General features: G+C 39.1%; 1 protein-coding gene across 1 annotated transcript in view; it reads right to left on the bottom strand.

Moving 5' to 3' along the window:
• The window catches only part of MARCHF1 (membrane associated ring-CH-type finger 1), a 55,066-nt gene that overhangs the window by 16,562 nt on the left and 14,487 nt on the right, over positions 1-24,017 (bottom strand). The window contains exon 2 of the mRNA XM_083367881.1: positions 16,385-16,565. Coding sequence (XP_083224007.1) covers positions 16,385-16,565 — 181 coding nt within the window. The remainder of the gene's footprint in view (positions 1-16,384; positions 16,566-24,017) is intronic.

The following is a 24,017-nucleotide window of genomic DNA, read 5'->3' as shown; positions in this document are numbered from 1 at the left end:
AGAGCCAGCGCTTGTCCGAGGATGTCTCCGTGGTCATGTGGCCGGCATGACTAGACGCCAAAGGTGCACGGAACACTGTTACCTTCCCACCATAGTGGTCCCTATTTTTCTACTTGCATTTTTTACGTGCTTTCGAACTGCTAGGTTGGCAGAAGCTGGGCTGAGTAACAGGCACTCACTCTGTTCTGCGACACTTGGGATTCGACCTGCCAAACTGCTGACCTTCTGATCAACAAGCTCAGCGTCTTAACCCACTGAGTCAATGCATCCCTTTTTAATGCCTTAGGCAACTACAATTTTGGGGGGCATTACAAGGCTTCCCCATGGAATTCTGAGGAAAAAAAGCCACATAGTGTTGCCAACAGGTACAACCTTACACTCCTGTATCCCGCAAAAGGTTTTTTTTTTCTTTTTTGGAGATTGACTCTGAAGTGCTGCACAGAGCTGTTAAATTCATATTATTATAGACATAATGGTTCCGACAGATGAAACTCTTCAAAAGAACTTCAAGGCTTTGTTGACCTTAGAGCATCTTTTATTTGAGTAGCATAACATCGGCACTGCATAATCGAAGCCAAAAATTGAATTCCCCTCCTCTGGACACCTAGTATAAAAGCACAATTCCCTCCTCCAATTAACAGTCATAAATCACATTTCCCAATTAGCTTGAAGTGCAGGCTTTCTCTCCAGCTCTCCAGCCCACCAATTCTTTATCAGTTCTGGGCTCAATAACCTTGATTCTCAGGCTAAGTTGAGTGTTGTTATGTCTAACTGGACTCACATTCACATCCCCCCTCCCAGCATCATCTAACTCTAAAAGCGAAATAAAAAAGATGGTTACCTTTCCATCTATCGTCAATGCAAAAACATCCGATGTTGGCAAGCATTGACACATAAAATATAAACATGTTGAGTACTTCCCACATTTTCTTTTGTGGAGAAAACATCTCCTGAGGTTCTGACAGCTTCTCAAGTATAATGAGCAATTTAATAAGTTTAAGTCTGCCTTATGTTTGACCCATTTTAGCCTACATTTTCCCTAATAAGATATAATAATCATTTAGATCAGGGCTTTTCAATCAGTGGTACATTGGCACCTGGCAGGTGGTATGCGGCCCTGCCCAGCCCAGCCAAGTGTAGCCGGGGAGGGAACGAGCCAAAGCGGTGCAGCGCGGGACTTGCCATGAGAGAGTCCTCAGGAGCTGCAGGGCAGCTGGGGTGAGGCAAAGGCCCCAGGATCGGCAGTTCCGTCTCACCTGGAAGAGAAAGGAGGAGAGGGGGCGGAGACAGGAGAGGCTAAACAAGGAGGCAGTTTGGGGGGAAGAGAGAGAGAAAAAAGATGCCGTCTTGGGAAGAGGAGTTAGCTGGAGCTGCACCAAAGGGAAAAGAAAGGGGGAGAGAGAGAGGAGAGATCAAACAGAGCAGCCAGGAGCCAATCTACAACTTCTGTGGCAGCCATCCATGCCAGGCGCGCACACAGGTGGCAGCGACAAACAGGCAAGAAATACAGCGGGGGAGGGGTGGCGCTCCACAAGGAATGAAGAAAGGCAGCATCGGCTGGAGGTGAGGCATGGAGGACGGGAGGAAGGAAGGAGAGGGCAATAAAAAAGAGGGAGGTAGAGAGCGGGAGGGAAGGAGGGAAACGGAAAGGAAGGAAGTGTTGGAAGAAAAAGCTGGGGGCTTGCTTTCCAGCTGGGAGGCTATACCTTTAAGAGAAAAGGGGGAAAAATGAAGCGCTGCCATTTGAAATAGACAAGAGGAATCCAGCTGCTCGAGAGGTGTTTACTGGCAGAAGCGAAGTGCCGTTTCAGCAGTTGGGCTCTGGAGCAGCTGAACAACAAACCGGGAGAGCGGAAGGATTGTTATGTGATTTTTGTGACTTTGTGCAATGTGGGCTTTGTGTTCTTAAGGAGTGTTTGGCAATTTCTATTGTGGCTGATGGCTTGTGTTGGGTTTTGGGGTGAGGGGTTACTGGTTCTAATTCTATTACTCTGTTATTGTTAGCTGTAAGTTTTGCTGCAAGGGATTTTGAAGTATTTTTATCCTGGATGGACTTTGCCTGTAGCATTCCTTTACTTATGAATGGAGCCATTTGAGGAGGCTGCCTTAGCCGGCATCCAGTACTTGCTACCTTTTTCCCCAATTTTTCTTAAGTGCTGGCTGCCAGCTTCTTAACTTTCCTTTCTAGCCAGTAGCTGGAATGCACATTTTAAGCTAGTTCCCTCAGCAGCTTGTTTTTTCTGTCTCTGGATGCTTTTCCTTGTTTGATAAATATATGTAAGAGGGAAAATAGGGGGGTGGGTGTTGTTTCAAATTCATCCTTCAGAAGGAAGGAGATGGGAATAAGAAAGAGGGAGGCAGGGAAGGAGGGAGGGAGGGAAACAGGAAGAGAAGAGGGAGGGAGATTGGAATGAAAGGGAGGGAGGGTCTGAAGGAAGTCTCGCCTTAGCACTTGGCCACCAGCAGCCCTTCCATTGACTTGGCTTGTCAAAAGGTTGCAATAGGGGATCACATGACCCTGGGACACTGTGACCATCATAAATATGAATCAGTTGCCAAGCATCCAAATATAAATCACATGACCCTGGGGATGCTACAACGGTCATAAGTGTGAAAAATGGTCATAAGTCACTTCAGTGCCATTGTAACTTTGAACAGTCACTAAACAAATTGTTATAAGTTGGGGACTACCTGTACTTTATCACTTTTTAAAAATTTTTTGATCATCAAGTTTTTGACACCTTACTAGGTGGTACTCGAATACTGCCATATCCTAAAAGTGGTACAATTGGTGAAAAGGTTGAAAAGCCCTGATTTAGACCACAGATGTCAAACGTGCAGAGGGGACAATCTAAGTGCTTTTTGTATAACGCTTTTGATAAAATACTTTTTAGCAAAAGATGCCAAGTTTCTAGCAAAGAATATTAATGTTGTTTTGAATCTTCTTATAGGGATAGATTTTGTAATGATTTTGAATCTACTTGATGTTGAAATATAAAATTTGAAATGCTTCATTTGATCTACAATTCATATGTGATTTATATGCATGCATGCAATTGTCTGTATGTGTATGTAAGTATATACACACATACAAATGTTTGAATTCATGTGTTTTTTTTTCATTTGATATGTATGTATATCTAGTTTCTGTGTGATTGGAATGTGTAGATATATTAATAAGCAAGGAAATATGTCACATATATGGTTTTATAAATCTGTAAGGATCCTTCTGTATCATTTAGTGGCTTTGTTTCTATGCTTGACACTACTTATTTGGACCTTTTTTATGAAATGCTGATCCTGTGAGTACAGGATATTGGACACTAGAGGGTAGCAGAGAATAATTTATAAAAGAAATTTCATGTTTTTCTTCACCATACTGCATCTGATTTTTTTTACTTAAGCAGTAAAAGGTAAAGGTATTTTACCATTACCTCTTCTTACAGTAAGGTAAAGGTATTTTCTTTCTAAATTGTACCAGTGTTTTGCCGACTCTAGGGGCCAGTGCTCATCTCTGTTTCAAAGCCGAAGAGCCAGTGCTTGTCCGAGGACGTCTCCGTGGTCATGTGGCCGGCATGACTAGACACCAAAGGCACACAGAATGCTGTTACCTTCCCACCGTAGTGGTCCCTATTTTTCTACTTGCATTTTTACGTGCTTTCGAACTGCTGGGTTGGCAGAAGCTGGGACGAGTGACAGGCGCTCACTCTGCTACGCGGCACTCAGGATTCGACCCGCCAAACTGCCGACCTTCTGATTGACAAGCTCAGCGTCCTAACCCACTGAGCCACCACGTCCCTACTATCTATCTATCTAATCTATACACACACACACAGATATATATACACACACTCATACACACACTTTCATATATACACACAAACATATGTATATGTACACACACACACACACACACACACACACACACACACGTTATCGGTTTTAAAAGGTTTCCCTTGTCATCTCCTTTTCTTAGCCAAAGTAGCCAACATTGTCCGAAGACATTTCCATGATCATGTGGCCAGCATCTCTATACGTCGAGGTTCACAGAAAGTGAACCTATTTATCCACTTGCATTTGCATGCTTTTGAGTGCTAAGTAGGCAGGAGTTGGGGCAAGTAATGGGAGCTCATCCGGTCACGTAATGCTCAGGTCTCAAGCCCAGGATGTCAGCTTTCCAGCTGACAAGCTCATTATCTTTAACCTCTGAGCCATGGTGCCACCTTATATTGGTTTATACACCTGATTTATACAACACCGAATCAAAAATCAAAATATCAGAAAAATGTAATGAAATCAAGAATCATGTGTTCTTCTATATTGGCGGATCATAGGTTTTTTTTCCCTTGGATTATCCTTGTTTTACCATTTCTGCATGAACTAGCAAACAGATTGCTGGATCAATCCAAAGTGGTGGCTTCAACCTATAAAGGTCTTCCCCATATGTAATTAGCTTGTCCAACCCATCCAGTATATTCTTCTCAAGTTTGTCTGCTAGTGATCCCCTAGGGCGGGGGTAGGCAACCTTGGCTCTTTTATGACTCATGGACTTCAACTCCCAGAATTCCTGGCACAGGAATTCTGGGAGTTGAAGTCCACGAGTCATAAAAGAGCCAAGGTTGCCTACCCCTGCCCTAGGGGCCACTGAGGTCAGAGGGCATGCAACCCACAAGCATTTTTTTTAGTTGTAGCACCCACATTATAGAATAATCTCCCTTAGATTATTAGATTATCATCTTTTAGGTCATATAGACAATAGTTGTTCAAATGCCCTAGATACTCCCTAAAGGTTTTCAAGAATATTTTTAAAACGGAAATCAGATTTCGCTCTTTCACAAGCATCTACAATCTTGATTTACAAGAAATGTATTGCTTTTGGACCACAAGACTTCCTTGACAAAAGTTTTTTTTTCCATTTTAACCCACTTTAAAGTACTGTTGGAATAAAACTGGGGAGATGATCATACATTCTCTCATAAGTTCACAGAAATACAGTAGGGCATAATTAAAATAAATAATAATGTGGGTTGTTTGGATTTAGCCTACTGTGAATTTAGCCACAATAATTTATTTTGCAAACTAAGTTAGAAGAAAACATGGCTTATCATATCAGCACTGTAATGTGTAAAGTACAGGGAGTGCAGAATTATTAGGCAAATGAGTATTTTGACCACATCATCCTCTTTATGCATGTTGTCTTACTCCAAGCTGTATAGGCTCAAAAGCCTACTACCAATTAAGCATATTAGGTGATGTGCATCTCTGTAATGAGAAGGGGTGTGGTCTAATGACATCAACACCCTGTATCAGGTGTGCATAATTATTAGGCAACTTCCTTTCCTTTGGCAAAATGGGTCAAAAGAAGGACTTGACAGGCTCAGAAAAGTCAAAAATAGTGAGATATCTTGCAGAGGGATGCAGCACTCTTAAAATTGCAAAGCTTCTGAAGCGTGATCATCGAACAATCAAGCGTTTCATTCAAAATAGTCAACAGGGTCGCAAGAAGCATGTGGAGAAACCAAGGCGCAAAATAACTGCCCATGAACTGAGAAAAGTCAAGCGTGCAGCTGCCAAGATGCCACTTGCCACCAGTTTGGCCATATTTCAGAGCTGCAACATCACTGGAGTGCCCAAAAGCACAAGGTGTGCAATACTCAAGAGACATGGCCAAGGTAAGAAAGGCTGAAAGACGACCACCACTGAACAAGACACACAAGCTGAAACGTCAAGACTGGGCCAAGAAATATCTCAAGACTGATTTTTCTAAGGTTTTATGGACTGATGAAATGAGAGTGAGTCTTGATGGGCCAGATGGATGGGCCCGTGGCTGGATTGGTAAAGGGCAGAGAGCTCCAGTCCGACTCAGACGCCAGCAAGGTGGAGGTGGAGTACTGGTTTGGGCTGGTATCATCAAAGATGAGCTTGTGGGGCCTTTTCGGGTTGAGGATGGAGTCAAGCTCAACTCCCAGTCCTACTGCCAGTTTCTGGAAGACACCTTCTTCAAGCAGTGGTACAGGAAGAAGTCTGCATCCTTCAAGAAAAACATGATTTTCATGCAGGACAATGCTCCATCACACGCGTCCAAGTACTCCACAGCGTGGCTGGCAAGAAAGGGTATAAAAGCAGGAAATCTAATGACATGGCCTCCTTGTTCACCTGATCTGAACCCCATTGAGAACCTGTGGTCCATCATCAAATGTGAGATTTACAAGGAGGGAAAACAGTACACCTCTCTGAACAGTGTCTGGGAGGCTGTGGTTGCTGCTGCACGCAATGTTGATGGTGAACAGATCAAAACACTGACAGAATCCATGGATGGCAGGCTTTTGAGTGTCCTTGCAAAGAAAGGTGGCTATATTGGTCACTGATTTGTTTTTGTTATGTTTTTGAATGTCAGAAATGTATATTTGTGAATGTTGAGATGTTATATTGGTTTCACTGGTAAAAATAAATAATTGAAATGGGTATATATTTGTTTTTTGTTAAGTTGCCTAATAATTATGCACAGTAATAGTCACCTGCACACACAGATATCCCCCTAAAATAGCTATAACTAAAAACAAACTAAAAACTACTTCCAAAAATATTCAGCTTTGATATTAATGAGTTTTTTGGGTTCATTGAGAACATGGTTGTTGTTCAATAATAAAATTAATCCTCAAAAATACAACTTGCCTAATAATTCTGCACTCCCTGTATATTATATATATCTAGCACAAAGAGTTCATCACCTTAAAATTTTCACGATCAATTAATTGGGTTGCAACTCTCCTGCCATTCATACATCCATATTTTGTTAAAGAGATTTTTGTTAAAAAAAAACCTTGATTGCAGTAAGAACAATGTTCTATATTCTAAAATACTAATAGTTGTTATGCTTGCCAAATTTATAGGATCAGTTTAGGAGTCTAAGAATAATGAATTTTCTCTTGCAAGCAATATTTCATAGTAAATATTACCTTAATAGCTTTTTCACCTATCTTTTTTTTTAAAAAAAAATCTGGATAACTAATACACTTTGCTTGTAATTTAGCAATTTCTGCAAAGATGAATGTCACATTTTGCTGTTTGTTTATCATAAAGAAATAAAACTGCATGCTTTCCAAAGGCTGGGAACAGGTTTTTTTTCCCCAGACTTGCTTTAGAGCAAGGATGTCCAACCATGGCAACTTTTAAGACTTGTGGACCTCAACTCCCAGAATTCACTGCCACCCTACTGTATAGAGAGTCTTTTAATAGACATATCAAGATTTAATTTATGTTTACAAAGCATCCTATAATTAAGTTGCCTTCAATTATTTGCATTAGGTTTGTTTAAATTCCTTTACCATCATAGAGTCATTTTCTCCTAATGTCGAAAGGTTTAAAATTAGTGCATTATTTATTAGCATTAAATCTGAAATTTGTCTCTTTTACAACTTTCAGCTAAATTAGAAGAATTATTATATAGTAATTTAGCCTTATCATCTTGTATATAATTTGAAGCTTCAAAACTATATATTAGCAGTATAATAAATTTAATCACTTGGAGATGAAATCTGCATATTTACTGGCAGATTAATGTCTTTGTTGAATTATTTATTGGATTTGTTTCTACTGCAATTGCTAAACTCTTATTGATAACAACATCAACCACAAAACCTTGTCCTAAAGGGTCCACAATATAAACAAAAATTACAAAATAGTAATATACAATCAGGACAAATGAAAGTATAAGCAGAAAAGTTTTTGCGAATGAGTTATCTCACAAATGTTCAGAAGGGAAACTACTCTTTTGCAGTGAACTTCAAAAAGAATGAGACAATAAAGACATTCTGTCATATGGATGGTACAGTACTGCTCAGTACTAAGCAGAAATGAGAGCCATATTGCCGGACAATCAATACCTCGAGTCTGGTTGAAATTATTTTTTTAAAAAAGCAAGGAACAGAGATTACTTTCTGAGGATATAAAAGATTTCAATAAAAGAAAGAGCATCTATGTAAGACTAGGTTGAAGCTGCCCTGCCTAAAGAAGATGGAGTCATGTAAGCAGGGTGGATAGTCAGGAATGTTGCCTAAAAGATCCCTTCAGGAGGTAGATAAGGAACTAAGTTGTTAAGGAAACAAAGGGAAAATGTCACCTAAACCAGACAAACGAACTTGGGCATATGGGAAATCCCTCCCCAAATCCCATCAAATGCTACCGGATTGTAACAAGAGTAGCTGCCAGTCTTGTGAATCAAAAAAGCAAGGACACTGGTGGATAAAAGGGGTCCTGAAGCCTGCACACTCTTTGTCATATTTCGATGCAGACTTGGTGGCTTCCATCCCTCTGGTTAGCGCTTGCCAGCCTAGTTGAGGACTGCGGTAAATGTAGACGAGTATGTGTGTGCACACGTGCGTGGAGGAACAAATAGATATACATCGTAATCAGTAAAGTTCTGCTGTTATTTTAAATTCACTTGGTCTCTGTGTATTCTAAAGAACCGTTTATGGCTATTTTCCAAGGCTGTGACTCTATGAGTAAATGACTATACGCCTGGGGAGCAACCACGTAACATCTCTAAATAGCAGTTTAAACAGCTTTCTACAAGAATTAACTACCATTGCTGGGTGCATTATATCTTATCACAGAACTTGGACAATTTCTAGGTTCCAGAATGGAACATGAATTTAAGAATACCAACATAAAATGTGACTCTTTGTGTTTGTTTTTTGCATTGTATTATTCCTTTGCTTAAAGAAAAAAGAAAAGATTTTACATATATGGATTTATGTATGTTGTTGGGGGTTTTTTTGCTTAAAAATTACATTTATGATTTCTTTCAAACAATGAAACAGATAAGTTGGTACTTACATATTTTTTTAATATAAAGAAAATATAAACAGGGAAGAGGGTAAGCAAATAAGAAAATATAAATTTTATTGTCTAGTTGGAGGCAGTGATAGGAAAAAGTCCACAAGAGGGCGTAGTAAGTCTGATTATTGTTTGAGTCTTATTTTCCTGAGGCCCATTTGAATGAAAACATGTACATTTCTTTCTTTGTCCAAGCTTTTTGATAAGAGAGCTTTAGTTAACTGGTTTGATGTCTTTCACTTTCTTCTTTCTTCTATTATGTAAATTACATTTATTAAATAGGATGGTCATATTTTTAAATTTTTCCTCCTCCTTCTCCCTCCCTCTTCTCATCTATAGAACCAGCAGAGTAACCATTTTGTGTTCTAAAGCAGAGGACCCCAACCTTTTGGACACCAGGGACCGGTTATGTGGAGAGGTTTTTCTGCGGACTGGAGGGGCTGTGGTTTTGTGTGCTGCCTGCATCCAGCGGATGGGGCTTTGCTTGTTTGTGCGGACCAGTTGCTGGTATGCCGTGGCCCGGTACCGTTCCCCTGACCAGGAGTTGGGGACCCCTGTTCTAAAGGAATTCATTATATTTGATTTTGATTGTTTGGGACTGGAGGAAGTTGCCAGGGACGCAATATGTTTTAATGTAATTAATGGAGGGGTTGAGGGAGTCGGTTTTTATGTGTTGCTTTTGTTTGTTACATTTCATGTTACTTAGGTGGCTACTTAAATTGAACCAGTGAGAAAGAAAACAAATATAGCTCTGAACAAAGAGCACTAGTTTTTGCGTACTTTCTTCGAATTGTCTATAAATGTTATAACATTGCTTTAGATTTAAAATGTCTAATCCATGCAGTTCCCCTATGATGTCTTCTTTAATGACATGGGAACAAATAAAGAAGAGGGAAAAGTCAGTGTCATGCCTTTGTGCTTAACTGGTGAAGCATTTGACCTTACAAGTGACCAAGAATGACAGTGATTTAAGGTTAGCCATGTCACAGCCACAGCTTATTGTTCGAAAGAAAACACTGAGGCAGGTTACCTTGACAACATCTCCTAGCTGCACTAAACATTAAGGGAAACACAGACCTCTCAATTATGGCATGGAATAGCAGAGATGTTACCAATTTAGTTAAAAATAAAATTACTCCCAGAGAAGATCAGTATTAGTTAACCTAACCAATATTACTTGTCATTTCATTATGATCCTTATTATAAAAGCTGATGAGAACGTACAAAGATTTATAGCTACACAAAGCAATAGGTAGAACAATACTAGCAATATATTATAGTTAGGACTGTTCAGAAATTTCCTCTTTCGCTGAAGAATTTGTACAGGTCACCTGCAGGACTAAGAAGGGCTTAAAGTGCTGAACAGGGGGGGAAAAACACCAAGAAGTCCAAGTTTTTCAACACCAGCTGTCTCCACAGAGAATGCTGCTTTCAAGAGTCAATACAGCCTGGCATAGTTTTAAATTATGAGAGTAGTTCACAGGAAGCATGAAGCTGAACTATCAGTAAATATTTGCTGTTTATTACAAATTTCAGCAAAGAATGATACTGTGCACAGTTTTGTAACTGATTTTTTTTACATACCTTGTTAGACTTCTCTTTAGGTTGAAAGTACTTACTTACTTACTTACTTACTTATTTATCTAGCACATAGCTTTTCAACCAGTAGTACAGGTACCACCTGTGGTACATTGGCACCTAGCAGGTGGTACGCAACCATCCTAGAAAAGTGGTAGCAGGGGAGAGGAATGAGCTGAACCGGTGGCAGCACCGCACAAGCCTGAGCGAGAGACGGCTTGAGCTGCAGGGCTGTCAGGGCTCAGCGGAAGCGCCAGGATCAGTGCCAGGCTCCAGCTGGAGCTCGGTGCTGATCCTGGTGCTTCTGCTGAGCTCAGAAGAAGCACCGATCAGCTGGAATGTTGCAGCATCTCCAGGATCTGGTGATTTACATTCAGATGCTTGGCAACTGATTCATATTTATGATGGTCACAGTGTCCCAGGGTCATGTGAAGTGACCAAAACCTGCTGCAACCACCCAGCAGACGGGGAAAAAAACCAAACACACCCCCACCCAACCCCTGCTGCCAATCCTCAACAGAAATGCTCACAACAATGAAAACCTCGGACAGGAGGAAGAGCGCCGCTGGGCAGGCAGGCAGGTGCCTTGCTTGGCTGTGGCTTGGGGGGCACTTTTTTCAGTGCCATTGTAACTTCGAACAATCACTAAGTGAACTGTTGTAAGTTGAGGACTACCTGTACTTCACTTTTTTTCTTTCTTTCTTTTTTTTGTCATCAAGTTTTTGACACCTTGCTAGGCGACTGGCGGTACTCGGATGTTGCCATATCCTAAAAGTGGTACAATGGGTGAAAAAGTTGAAAAGCCTTCTAGCATATGGCATACAATGTCACGGAAATCTACAAATGATACCCACAATGCAGTCCTGAGAGCCTACATGGCTAGTTCATTCTGTTTAGCACGTGCGTGCCTATCCCTGGCTCACCGCAGGAGATGAACTAGCTTACACCATCTGACTAGCGGCGCTCGGATTACTGGCTCTTCCAGGCTCCTCTGCTGGCCTTGCCTCAACTAGCCTCGTGTTGCATTGCCTCGCATCCAGCCCGGTCCAACACCAGCTTCTGCTGCCAGCATACATGAATGCAGCAAGGTTTTTCTTTCCACCAAAGTGATGCCCAATTATCTACTTGCAATATTGCATGCTTTTGAACTACCGGGTGGGGAGGAGCTGGAGAGTGAGTGGTAGGAGCTCACCTCCTCACATACAGCCGGGCTCAAACCACTGGTGTGCAGGCCATTTCTGGCCATCAGTTCCAGCATCATTAAGCTGTTGCACCACCACATCCCTATGTTTTTAGTGTTATATGTTTTCAGCAAAGGAATATACTAATTAAATGTATTTTAGCAGGTCACTGTAACTCTGAAGTAATTAAAGAATTTCTACCTTAATGCTAGGCACCATCATAAAGATGGAATGAACTACATATCACAGAAATGTGACCAACTTAGAACCTACCATTGAAAGCTGGCTATAGCACCTAGAACTGCCTGCTAGAAAAGAACTTGTCGGATTTCATATTTAACTCCCTCTAGACCCGGGGTAAGCAACCTTGGCTCTTTTATGAATCGTGGACTTCAACTCCCAGAAATCCTGAGCCAGCCACGCTGAGGGAAAAGGGAGAGGTTTCCAAGCTGAGCCATGCTGGCTCAGGAATTCTGGGAGTTGAAGTCCATGAGTCATAAAAGAGCCGAGGTTGCCTACTCCTGCTCTATACCTAAGGGCAGAAGATAATAAACAGAAAGCTTGCAATAACACATGGCAACTGAGATTCTTTCCAATTTTGATGAAAAGCCTTCAAAAATAATTAATAGGCCTAAAGGTAAAGGCAAAGGTTCCCCCGCACATGCGTGCTAGTCGTTTCCGACTCTAGGGGCCGGTGCTCATCTCCGTTTCAAAGCCGAAGAGCCAGCGCTTGTCCGAGGACATCTCCGTGGTCATGTGGCCGGCATGACTAGACGCCAAAGGCACACGGAACGCTGTTACCTTCCCACCGTAGTGGTCCCTATTTTTCTACTTGCATTTTTACGTGCTTTCGAACTGCTAGGTTGGCAGAAGCTGGGATGAGTAACAGGCGCTCACTCTGTTACGCGGCACTCGGGATTCGACCCACCAAACTGCCGACCTTCTGATCGACAAGCTCAGCATCCTAACCCACTGAGCCACCACGTCCCCTTAAATAGGCCTATTGAGCCCTTTAAAAAAACAGGACTTTAAGCCAAATCACTACTGAAAATATATTGCCAGTTTCCAAGATGATTAAAGCATTTAAAACACATTATAGCAAATATAAAACAGATGAAAGAAAAGAAATTAAAGAACAAGAAGACCATATTTATTGATTAAGAAGTATTACCTAGGAACAATGAAAATCAAGGAAGAATGGGAAATAATAAAGCAGCACACAACAGTAATAGCAAGACGATTAGGAGATATGAAGCTTTACTTGCATACTACAGGCAGAACCTTGAAGTTCAGTAAAATCAGAAATGTTTCTACCAATGCATTAATGTAGAGAATGCAATTAACCAATCAACATCTGATAAAGAAGAAACAGTGTAGTTCTGGGTGCAACTATGGGACAAAGAAATACAACAAGAATACAGCTTGGATCAAGGACATGGATACAAACAGAAAAACAGGTTGATCCAATTTTAGCTTTCATCTCTATGCTCAGGAAAAATGAATGACAAAGAACCATAATATTCAGAATTCTGTTTCTTACAGAAAGTTATACTGCCTGATCTAAACATAGTTCTGTTTAACAATTATTACCCAATAATAAACCACTGTTTTCAACCTCACTGAATTAAATGAGATGAACATTTTATCTACCCTATGAAAGCTACAATTTATATTTTTAAAATCCATCAATCATTTTGGAATAATATCGTTTTAATGGTAAAGCTCATTTCTGTGATAACTGTGAAGACAAAGAGTTTGATAGCTATCTGAATTTTGGTTCAATGTAATTAACAACTACAAACACACTAGCACTGGGAATGTTTCCAGTATGCTATGATAAGTTAACCACAATGAAAACATTTCCATCTGCAGAGGCCAAAGAGGACTTTGGAACTTTGAGGAAATAGGGATGTTTGGGCAGGGGAGAGGCTAACAGTAAAGTGGCAGTGTGCTGTAGACTCTTCCCACCCACCTTTTGAGTTTGTCTGCATTTTTGTTAGCTCCGGAAAGGGTGAAGAATGATAATTGACTGCATGACTCAGTCTATTAGATAGGATAGGTGTTTTGAACTGTTTATTCCTCTGCCCTGCCCCCCCACCTTTTGAGTAAGAACCAGAGGAGACGCTGGTTAGGGCAGGGATGAATGTTTGGGAACTCCTTACCAGTGGATGAAAGTGGCTAGAGTGAAGGGGGGTCTGAATACTTATGAATGCGCTGTATACAGAATTGTGATATTTTTAACAAGCCACTGCTATCAATGTTTACGTTGACTAAACTAGTGTGTTTCACTTGATTAGAAAAGGCTAACATAAACCAATGAATGTTAAAGGTAAAGGTTCCCCCGCACATGCGTGCTAGCCATTTCCAACTCTAGGGGCTGGTGCTCATCTCCGTTTCGAAGCGGAAGAGCCAGCGTTTGTCCGAGGACGTCTCTGTGGTCATGTGGCCGGCGTGACTAGACGCCACAGGCGCACGGAACACTGTTACCTTCCCACCGTAGTGGTCCCTATTTTTCTACTTGCATTTTTACATGCTTTCGAACTGCTAGGTTGGCAGAAGCTGGGATGAGTAACAGGCGCTCAGTCTGTTATGCGGCACTCGGGATTCGACCCACCAAACTGCCGACCTTCTGATCAACAAGCTCAGCATCCTAACCCACTGAGCCACCGCGTCATAGAAGAATTAGAATACAATATATAAAACGGGTGTGTGTGTGTGTGTGAACTAAACATACTTTTTTCTATAACTATTCTGCAAGTGGAATTAACCAACCAATGAAAACATTGCCAAAACGTTTTCTTGCTATTAACATAACTAGTATCACTAAAAGTAAAATTTTGTTGTTATCTGTACGAACAGATTTTTAAGCTTTTTCTCAGTAGAGCAGTACTATTCAAACAATAGTATAAAAATCTATACATTATGAAAGGAGTGGAAGAGGAAGGCCCAGAATAGTTTATAGATCTGACTTACTCAAATGGCTGAATAGGATTAGTGATCAATTTAGAAAGATTAGTGAAATAAATCGGGAACATCTGAAGTTCATGTAGGTTTCAATTTCAGTTTATATAACTGTCACAAATTATGAATGCATGTGTAGTTACTGATGCAAAATTATAAAAGTATTAATTTATTAATTCCACAAATTCAGCCTCTGCAATGCCAAAGCATGCAGTTTATAAATAAACATCCTAGGTTTCACCAAGATAAATAATGCAAATGATCTAGTGCAAATTTTTAACTAGAGTTATTTGAACACTGTTCTAAATAAGCAGATAAGATAAACAAGCAAGCAAATAACTACATAAAAATAAAATTATATAATAAAGTAATCACAGAAAAAACAGAATTTTACATGCTGCGTATTTATTATAGGCTTAAATTTTATTATAGCATCCATTACACCCTTTATCAATATATGCTAAGTCTTCCTGTTTTTTAATAATGGTTTGATGTAAGCAATACATGTGTTTTGCAAAAATTATGTTTTTTCCTTCTTAACAAATACAATTGAGAAAGCTTCTAACACTAGTATAGACAAAATGCTTGACAAACCTCCATATTTCTACCTTTTGAAGTGTTTAAATAATTTTAATACATATTTATAATCATAAATATGTTTTAAACCAATGTCAATAACTTTTAGGATATATCTCTTTAAATAATTGCTTTTATTTTTTATTAATATAATCTGTTGCTCTTCTGCAGTTCTATGCATCATGGCATACTGTATATACAGATTTGAATATATTCTATTACCAATACATGCATGATTTCATTTTGTAATGCACAAAAGAATTTGCATTTTCTTTTCCCAAATTGCTGAACAAAGAATTTGATAAAATAAAACAGTAAGAGCCCTCCCATAATAGCAAATATTTTGCCAAATTTGGCTGTGGTTAAAAGTCCTGCAAAATCTGCAAAAACCTATGTGGTATGGAATGATTCACAGTTATAAAATGCTTGTTTGGGGTTTATATCTAAACATGTTTACTAGGCAACCCTATCAGCAATGCTATTCAAATAATACTGTTATCAGTGCACAGAACTATAGCAGGTCCACAATCTGAGGTCCTTGGGCTGTGTGTTCGTCCACTCAAAAGGTTTGAATATAACTCCCAGACACCAATGACCTTCTTATGAAGTTTAATGGGACAGAAGGGAAGAAGGCTTGAATACATGACTAGGTAGTAATCATATTACTGTGTTAAATTGGAATTATATTTAAAACCTCAACAAAAAGAAACTTAGTTTAAGACTGTCTTGCCTTCTCCCCACTGTAAGGTATTCAGCCTCCAACATATTACCCAAAGGCCAATAGTGTCATTCAATCTAGAAATCCAGTCTCTGGATAACATGATCAGATTTGTAATTATTTTACAATAGCAATAGCACTTAGACTTATATGCCGCTTCACCTTTATACACTTTCACAGACTTACATGCTTTACAGCCCTCTCTAAGCTGTTTACAGAATCAGCATCTTGCCCCCAACAATCTGGGTCCCCATTTTACTGACCTCAGAAGGATGGAGGGCTGAGTCAACCTTGAGCTGATCAGAATTGAACTCCTGGCAGTGAACAATGAGTCAGCCTGTAATACTGCATTCTAACCAATGTACCACCATGGCTCTCCGGAAGTAACAGCTGGCTTCCTTTTACACAAACAATATAAGGGACAGATTGCACAATACCAATCAACATGTATAGAGCCATTTTAACCTATCAGACAACATGGAAAAGAAAGAGTAATGACAGATTACAATTGGTTGGATTGTTTTCATCTTACCTTTCGGAGAGGTTTAAGTTTAGTCTCCATGATGAAGTCATACTTGCAGAGTTCACAGCAACGTGTGTCTGAGCTCTTAATCCACTGATGTAGACAACCCTGATGAACGAAACGAAGCGTCCCTGTGCAGCGACATGGTGTGATAAGGGGGCTTTCGTCATCTCCCTCACAGTGACAGATCCTGATAGAATGACAGCAACTAAGTGAGCAGATCTAAAGTTTATTTATACACACTTTTATGGTGGCAGCTGAGATTTAAAATATTAAAAGTACATCCCCTTTGAGATTAGAACCAAGAAATAAATTCCTTTTCCATTCTGTAGCTTTCTATTTTAGGAATCAATTTTCCATTTTTAGTATTTCTAAAGGTAGAACAGCATCTGGCTGCTTTTCTTTACTTGCAAACTATTCTGTGAGTAAACTGCTTCATACTGAACATATTAGTAATATGTAGCATGTATAAATGGCCATGACTGATGAAAATTTTTCTTTTTAATTTTAAGGAATTTTCTGCATACTGTTTTTAGTAGAAGTAATTCAAACAACTTCATATACAGTACTCTCAGGACTATTCTAATTAGAAAAAGTCCCCTGCCTTCTGTTTTTCCTAGAGATCATAATTTAATTTTGATCTAGAAAATGGGAAACTGTGAGTTCAACTCCCACCTTATCCAGCTGGGTGACTTTGGACCAGTAATTGTGTCTCACCTTTATACACTTCACAAGATTGTTGTGGGAAAAACAGGAGGAGGACAGTGTGGTGGATATGTTCAATGCCTTGAGTTATTTGTAAAAATAATAATGGCAGGGTACAAATAAAATAAATATTTTTTTCTGGTTGAAATATTTTATTTTATTTATTTTACAAAGCAGAATAGAAAGAAGGGATTACTAAGGGGAGAGAGAACAGTGAGTATTGTAGAGGTAATAAACTAACTGCATAAGTTTATGTCTCTGGCTAAAACATAAAGAGCTATATGCAACTTGGAAAGAATATACTGGGAGTCCTTGCTTGTTTAGTGACTGTTCAAAGTTTACAGAAGCACTGAAAAAGCAATTGTACAACTGGTGTTCACATTTTGACTGTTGCAGGACTCCATGATCAGTAGTGATTGAGATTCAGGCACTTTGCAGGTGTTTGTGACCATCACAGCAGGCTGCAGATCACCATTTGGGTGCTTTCACATCTGACTTACAACAAGCAGAGTTAATGAAGAAGCTGGTAGTAAAATCACAGGTTGCAGTGACATGATGTCTTGCTGAATAACCATGCATGATTTGCTTAATGATTGGAGTGAAAGTGAGATCATAAATCTGTTGCAGTCTTGTGATGTGTCACACAGTGACTATATCACTTAACGATGGAGTTGCCAGTCCCAATTATTAAGCCAGAACTACTACATTACTATACCACAAAAGAAATGGAAAACAAATGGCTTTTGGTGGCCAGGAAAGTAGTATTTTCCCCTATGTGGATTGTATATACAGTTTTCAAATCTAATACCACATGATATTCCAAATTTATTATTATTTACTGAGATAACCATTTAGAATGGGTATGCCAAACATGTAAAGAACTCTATAAAAATTGCATTGAAAACGTACAGCACTATGTGTTCTTAAACAAGGAAATGGATGGTATATTGGAGTTATGATAATGATGATGTGAAACATCAAAAAATGTTTCTGAAACAAAACGGTGTCCTATTCAATGAAGGATTCAAAAAAGGAAGTAATTATTTTGAATACAAGTATAAGGAAGTCAAATATTAAGAATAACTTCCTATCTTATGTGCAAGTTATCTGTAGAAGAGAACTAAGGAGTTTTCTTCTATATATTTTCAATTTTTAAAAATCTCTGGACACATATTTGTTATACTTACTACAGTTGCAGTGCCCTACGAATATTTTAACAGAGAAGTCACTGAGTTTTCACTAAAACAATTATCTAAAGCTTATAATTATATCATTTCCCCAAATCAGATCTTTTACATTTATATTCTTTGCAGAAGCAAAAGTTCAGTTTATCAATTTGAGATGTGTGACTCAGCCAAATTCCAATTTGAATTCAAGATTTAGAGGGTAAAATTTGATTTGAAATTGAGACTTAAAAGCAATATGATCTAATTGAATGCAGAATTCAGCCAGAGAATTTAATTCAAAATATTTTCAGCCACTTAATTATTTGGATGAGTGGGAAGAAAACACAATGGTATAGATAATAGGTGATATAAGTCCTCAAATTGAGCTCAGTTGCTGGTGACTAAATTCATACAGCTTTATTGGCAACATCACAGAAATGATTTGCTATTAGCTTCTTGGAATGATTTTTTTAACTCATCAGTAAAATCATTCTTCTTTTTCCATATATATTTACTCCTTCCTATTATCTTTTCTTTCATTCATTTTAGTTTCTATTTGACTTTATTATAATCAAAATTCTTAATAACATACACACACATATATGTATGTATGTATGTATGTGTTTGTGTGTGTGTGTTATTAAGAATTTTGATTTGTGTCATTTACAGAATAGGCTGAACTTGCCAGTGAATCTTGTCAAAACAAATGAGAAAAGAACATCTTCATACACACACACATGTATGTATGTATGTGTTTGTGTTTGTTTGTGTGTGTGTGTGTGTGTGTGTGTGTGTGTGTGTGTGTGTGTGAAGATGTTCTTTTCTCATTTGTTTTGACAAGATTCACTGGCAAGTTCAGCCTATTCTGTAAATGACACATCATTGCTGCTTATTTTCTAAAAAGACTATATAATATATTCAACAGATTAGTAGGAAGCACATTTTGTCAGATCCATCTGCAAGGGGTGCCTTGTTCCATGGAGCTAGACACTGGGTCAGCTCTATCCATCATTTCTTACAAGACTTTTAGCTATATCTGCAGTGAAGGCAAGAAGCAAGTTCAACTCAAACCGTCAAACCTCATTCTAACAGATTTTCAAAATTGCCGCATGTCTGTGAGAGGTGAAGCCACCGTAAGGATCAAATTCAAAGAGTTTGAGGGTCCCCTCAATGTTGTAGTTGTTGATGGACAGCACACCAGTCTAATTGGATTGGAGTAGTTCAAAGCCTTGGGCATCCGCATAACTGGCATCCATCGCACTCAAACAGCTGACTTGACAGCAGTGTGCCAAGGGTATGCTGATGTGTTCAGTCCTAGCCTGGGACAATAAAAAAGGGGCACCCATCTCCCTTAATATTGATCCAGCTGTCACTCCAATTAGGATAAAACTGCAGAGTGCCCTTTGTGTTAAAGCCTAAGATTGACGCGGAGCTGGACAAACTAGTACAGCTGGGAGTGCTCCAACTTGTGCTAGTAGCACAAGTAACTAGTAGCTCATGGGGGACTCCCATAGTGACCCCAGTGAAGCCTAATGGGGACATCCGCATCTGTGCAGACTACAAGTGCACAATAAACAAAGCACTACAGCAACACGCTTACCCAGTTGCAGGGGTAAGCCACATCCTTGCATCACTTCAAGGAGATTGCCTGTTTGCCAAACTAGACCTCGCACAGGTATACCAGTTGCCAGTCGATGATGCCACAGCAGAAGCGCAGACAATCTTCACTCACAGAGGGACATTCAGAGTTCATCACCTGCAGTTTGGGGTAAGTGTTGCCCTGGGATTGTTCCAGAGCATTATGGAACGGACACTAAAAATATACCAGGCATCTGCCCCTATTTTGATGATGTCCTGATTGAGGGAGAATCAGCAGCAGTCCTAGCAGAACGCCTCAGGGCAGTGCTTCAACGGTTTGGTGAAGCAGGGTTGAAGTTAAAGACAAGTGCCAAATTGGTGTGGACTCTACTGAGTTTTTGGGATTCCGGATAGATGCTGCTGGAATCCATCCATCAGAGGCTAAGTTAAAAGCCATTCAACAAGCCCCCAGACCTAAATCAGACAACGGGACACAATTCACAGCGGCGGACTTCCAGTCTTTCCTTAATGCTAATATGATCAGACACACTACTTCGGCTCCGTTCCATCCCGCTTCCAACGGCCAAGCTGAACGGATGGTGAACGGATGCTGACAACAGGAGACTGGAATCATCACCTGGCAAACTTTCTCCTGTGCCAGCACACAATGCCAAGTAACGCAACAGGTCGCAGCCCAGCTGAGTTAAGATGGGGACATTGGCTCACTACAAAGTTAGACCACCTTCATCCTGACAGAATTGCTGTGGAAACGGCGCAACCCAAGCCACCCAGGAATCTACAGCTGGTTGAGCATGTTTGGGCTAGGAACTATGGGCAGGGGGCACGTTGAGTGGCTGCCACAGTTACTAAAGTGTCAGGGCCACTATCATATGAGGGGGCCCTGGACAATGGTCATGTGATCCAACACCAAATTGACCAGTTGTGGTGTCAGCAGACAACGCAGAGATCAGGAGCAGATTTCAGAAGGACTGTAGACACATCAGGCGAAGCTGCTATTCCAGCATTGCCCACACCTGCTGAGACTGTGTTTGCAGAGACAGAGGCTCCACAGATCTTTGAACTGCCTCTGCTGTCAAATGACTCAAACGGACATAGTGGCACAGGTATACCCAGTGCAGATAACCAGCAAGTTGAGCTGGAAACCCAAACAGCCTTGCAGCGTTCCGGCAGAATTTGCAACCCACTGGTCTACCTCAAAGACTATGTGCATAAAGTGTACAAGAGATTACTTTATTCAGGGCAAAGGGGTGTTATGTACTGATATCAAGAGTTAAGGTGTTTTGATTTAAATGTGTCTCCAACTCTTTTGGAGAGAAAGTTAAGTTTAAGTTTGAGTGGGAAAACAGCTTTTGATTTGATTGGTCGCTGCCTAGAGGCAGGAAGTATAAATAACTGTCATTCTGTTGGTTACTTTCAGTTCTGTTTTGGCTGTAATAAAATAGTGTTGCATTAGATCGGTCCGGTTAATGCCTCCAAAACCCACTACACAATAATATACTACTCTTACCACATGCAACAACCAATAGTCAGCTCCATATTCAAATATTCCATAATTGTTCAGCTCTATCAAGCATTTTTTCTTATACCTCCCTCTAGTTCAACTCCATACATTCTGGTGCTCTGCAACAAAATTCTTTTTAGTTTGATTCCTACAGTTTTGCATCCTCTTTTCTTAGGTCCACTTTGCATCTAATACTTTTTCATAGGTGATAGTTTCTGTTCCTGTATTGTTTATACTTCCACACCCATTTCTTTTACTTCTTTCCTTTTTCTAAGCCTTTTTTTTTAGCAAGAACCACTCTTAACAAGATCAAAAAATGGTTTGTCATCCTCTATTTAGAATTTCTTATCACCTTCATATTGATCACTAAGTCTCTAATTAGTGAGAGAAACAACAATTCTTTATGCAGTTGTAATTGTTTGTGTGTTTTTTCTAAGCAGTCATCATTTTCATTCATCCTTTTATCCCAAATTGGTCCTGTGACTTTTTCTGTCCTCTTTCTTCTCATTTCTACCCTTCTATTCTTATCAGGGAGCAGATTATTTTCCTTCTTTCTTTTCCCCATCCCCAATTTCTCTTGTTTAGAATGTCCCACAATTTGCCACAGCCTTTATTTTGTTTTACATCCAAATTAGCTCAAGGCTTTTCTTGTGGTTTCTCATCATAGTACTGATAAAGGCTGATCCTGATCATAAAATCAGATATAATTGGTTATGTATAAAAGAAAATCATTCCTAGTAAATTCTTTTGAACATTTTGTTAATTGTATTATCTTTTGAAGTAATATCTCATAACAGTTAAGACAAAGCTAGATATAATTTTGAATTCAGCACAAAACATTATGAGAATGTTTTTTAAAATTAAACTCATTTTCCAGAGGGGAAATACAAGGGTTTGTTCATTTTAATTTCTACTATAATTTACAGATTTAAGTATTTAAACCATTTAGTTTTTAGACAAATAAATTAATACCCAGGAGTCCTTTTCAACTACTGTCAGAATTGTTTTAAATTAGTTTAAAAGCTAAAATATCAACCTAAATTCCATTTGGATTGGCAAATAAAATTGACAGAGCTACTTTTAATGGGATGTACCAATTCTTCAGTAGAAACACTTAATAGAAACCACTGTCTGAATTATAAATTAAAACATTCAGTGAGAATCCTGAATGCTCTGACAAGAGAAATAGCTGTTGATGATTCTGCAAATAAATTTAAATGTGTTAACTGCTCTTGTCTTCTGCTTCTTTTTGCTTTATTTTGTAATTTATTTATCCGTAAAACCATTGGTTGAGAGTGATGGAATTTGCCTCGGGATATTGAGAATTAATATTTATTCACAGGGTATAGGCTAGGGAAAAACTGCAAAAAAAAAGGTTGGACTATTTTGTAGTTTTCTTATTAGTTCCTTCCTCACAACTAAAGACTTAGGGTTGCATAAGAAAGCAAGCTATGTAAACGTATGTGAACAATGGTATAGTACAAGTATACAACAATTTGAAAGTTATACCTCTTATGTTGTTTTCAGTGCCCTGTTGTCATATGTCGCAGATTTTGAAGACAAGAAAGAGTGAATAAAATAATGCCAGTAAAAAGATTCTGCCATCAATATTTTTAGATAGACCTTTTAATATGGCCAAAATAAAAAAGGGGGTAGATTTTTTTTTATTAAGGTGCTGTTGGTCTAACAATTTCTCTCTAACTTACTCTCCAAAATATGTATGAGAACAATTAAGGTTCTTCTTCAATCAACAGTGCTTTAATCGATGTAGGAACTTATGGCCTCCATATTCACTGTTCTATAACTCTAACCAGTTCCAGGCAAATATAGAGAGATGCTGTAAACTTTAATTTAGGAAAAACTAGGAAGCTGTGGAATTTGTTCTTACTTAATAAGAAAGTGAAGCCATGGATAACTGTGATGCTACTATTACTTTTATATATAGAAAACAGCTTAATTTTACTAACATTAACTATTAAAGCATGTACACAAGGAACAGAAAGCACCAAAATGTTACCAATTTGTAATTGCTGATTGGATAAATGAAGCATATATCAGGACATACAAGATATACTTTGCCCTAACAAGTGAATAATATATCTTCCATGATAATTGGCCTTTTGGCCCAGAAAGCTTAATCTTAGGGTAATCTTGTCATTTTTACAGATTAATTAATTAAGCTCTGATAACTAGGGTTAAAACAACTGAACACTCCTGTAAAACAAGCATTTCAAAATATGTGAGAACAATCATGACCCCTATAATGAGAACTATTTCAGCAGCATAAATAATTGAGAAAGCATATTGTTATTCAATGACATGAGAAGGGATGATGAAGGAAAAAGAGAATGGAACACAAGACGAGACTCAAAATATAAACTGATATATTGATAAAACATCAAAGAAACAAGGTGAGCCCTGTTAAATAAGAATTACTTACCTACAAGAATTCACTTGTAATTTATCGTAAAATCACAGAATGTAAGGGCTGAAAGACACTTTGGAAATCACCTAGTCCATCCATGACCTAATAAAGAAATTCACTACTACTGCATCCCGACAAATACTTCTAGTAAAGGAGAGTCACCACCTCTCAAGGTAATCTGTTCCACCATTGAACAACTATTACCATTTGGAAATTATTCCTGAAGTCCAGTAAGATGGTTTCCTT

Source organism: Vipera ursinii, assembly GCF_947247035.1.
Source record: "Vipera ursinii genome assembly, chromosome: 7".
NCBI classification, from domain to species: Eukaryota; Metazoa; Chordata; class Lepidosauria; order Squamata; family Viperidae; genus Vipera; species Vipera ursinii.
The sequence above is the reverse complement of the archived record's forward strand: the minus strand, read 5'-3'. Positions and strand labels throughout refer to the sequence as shown.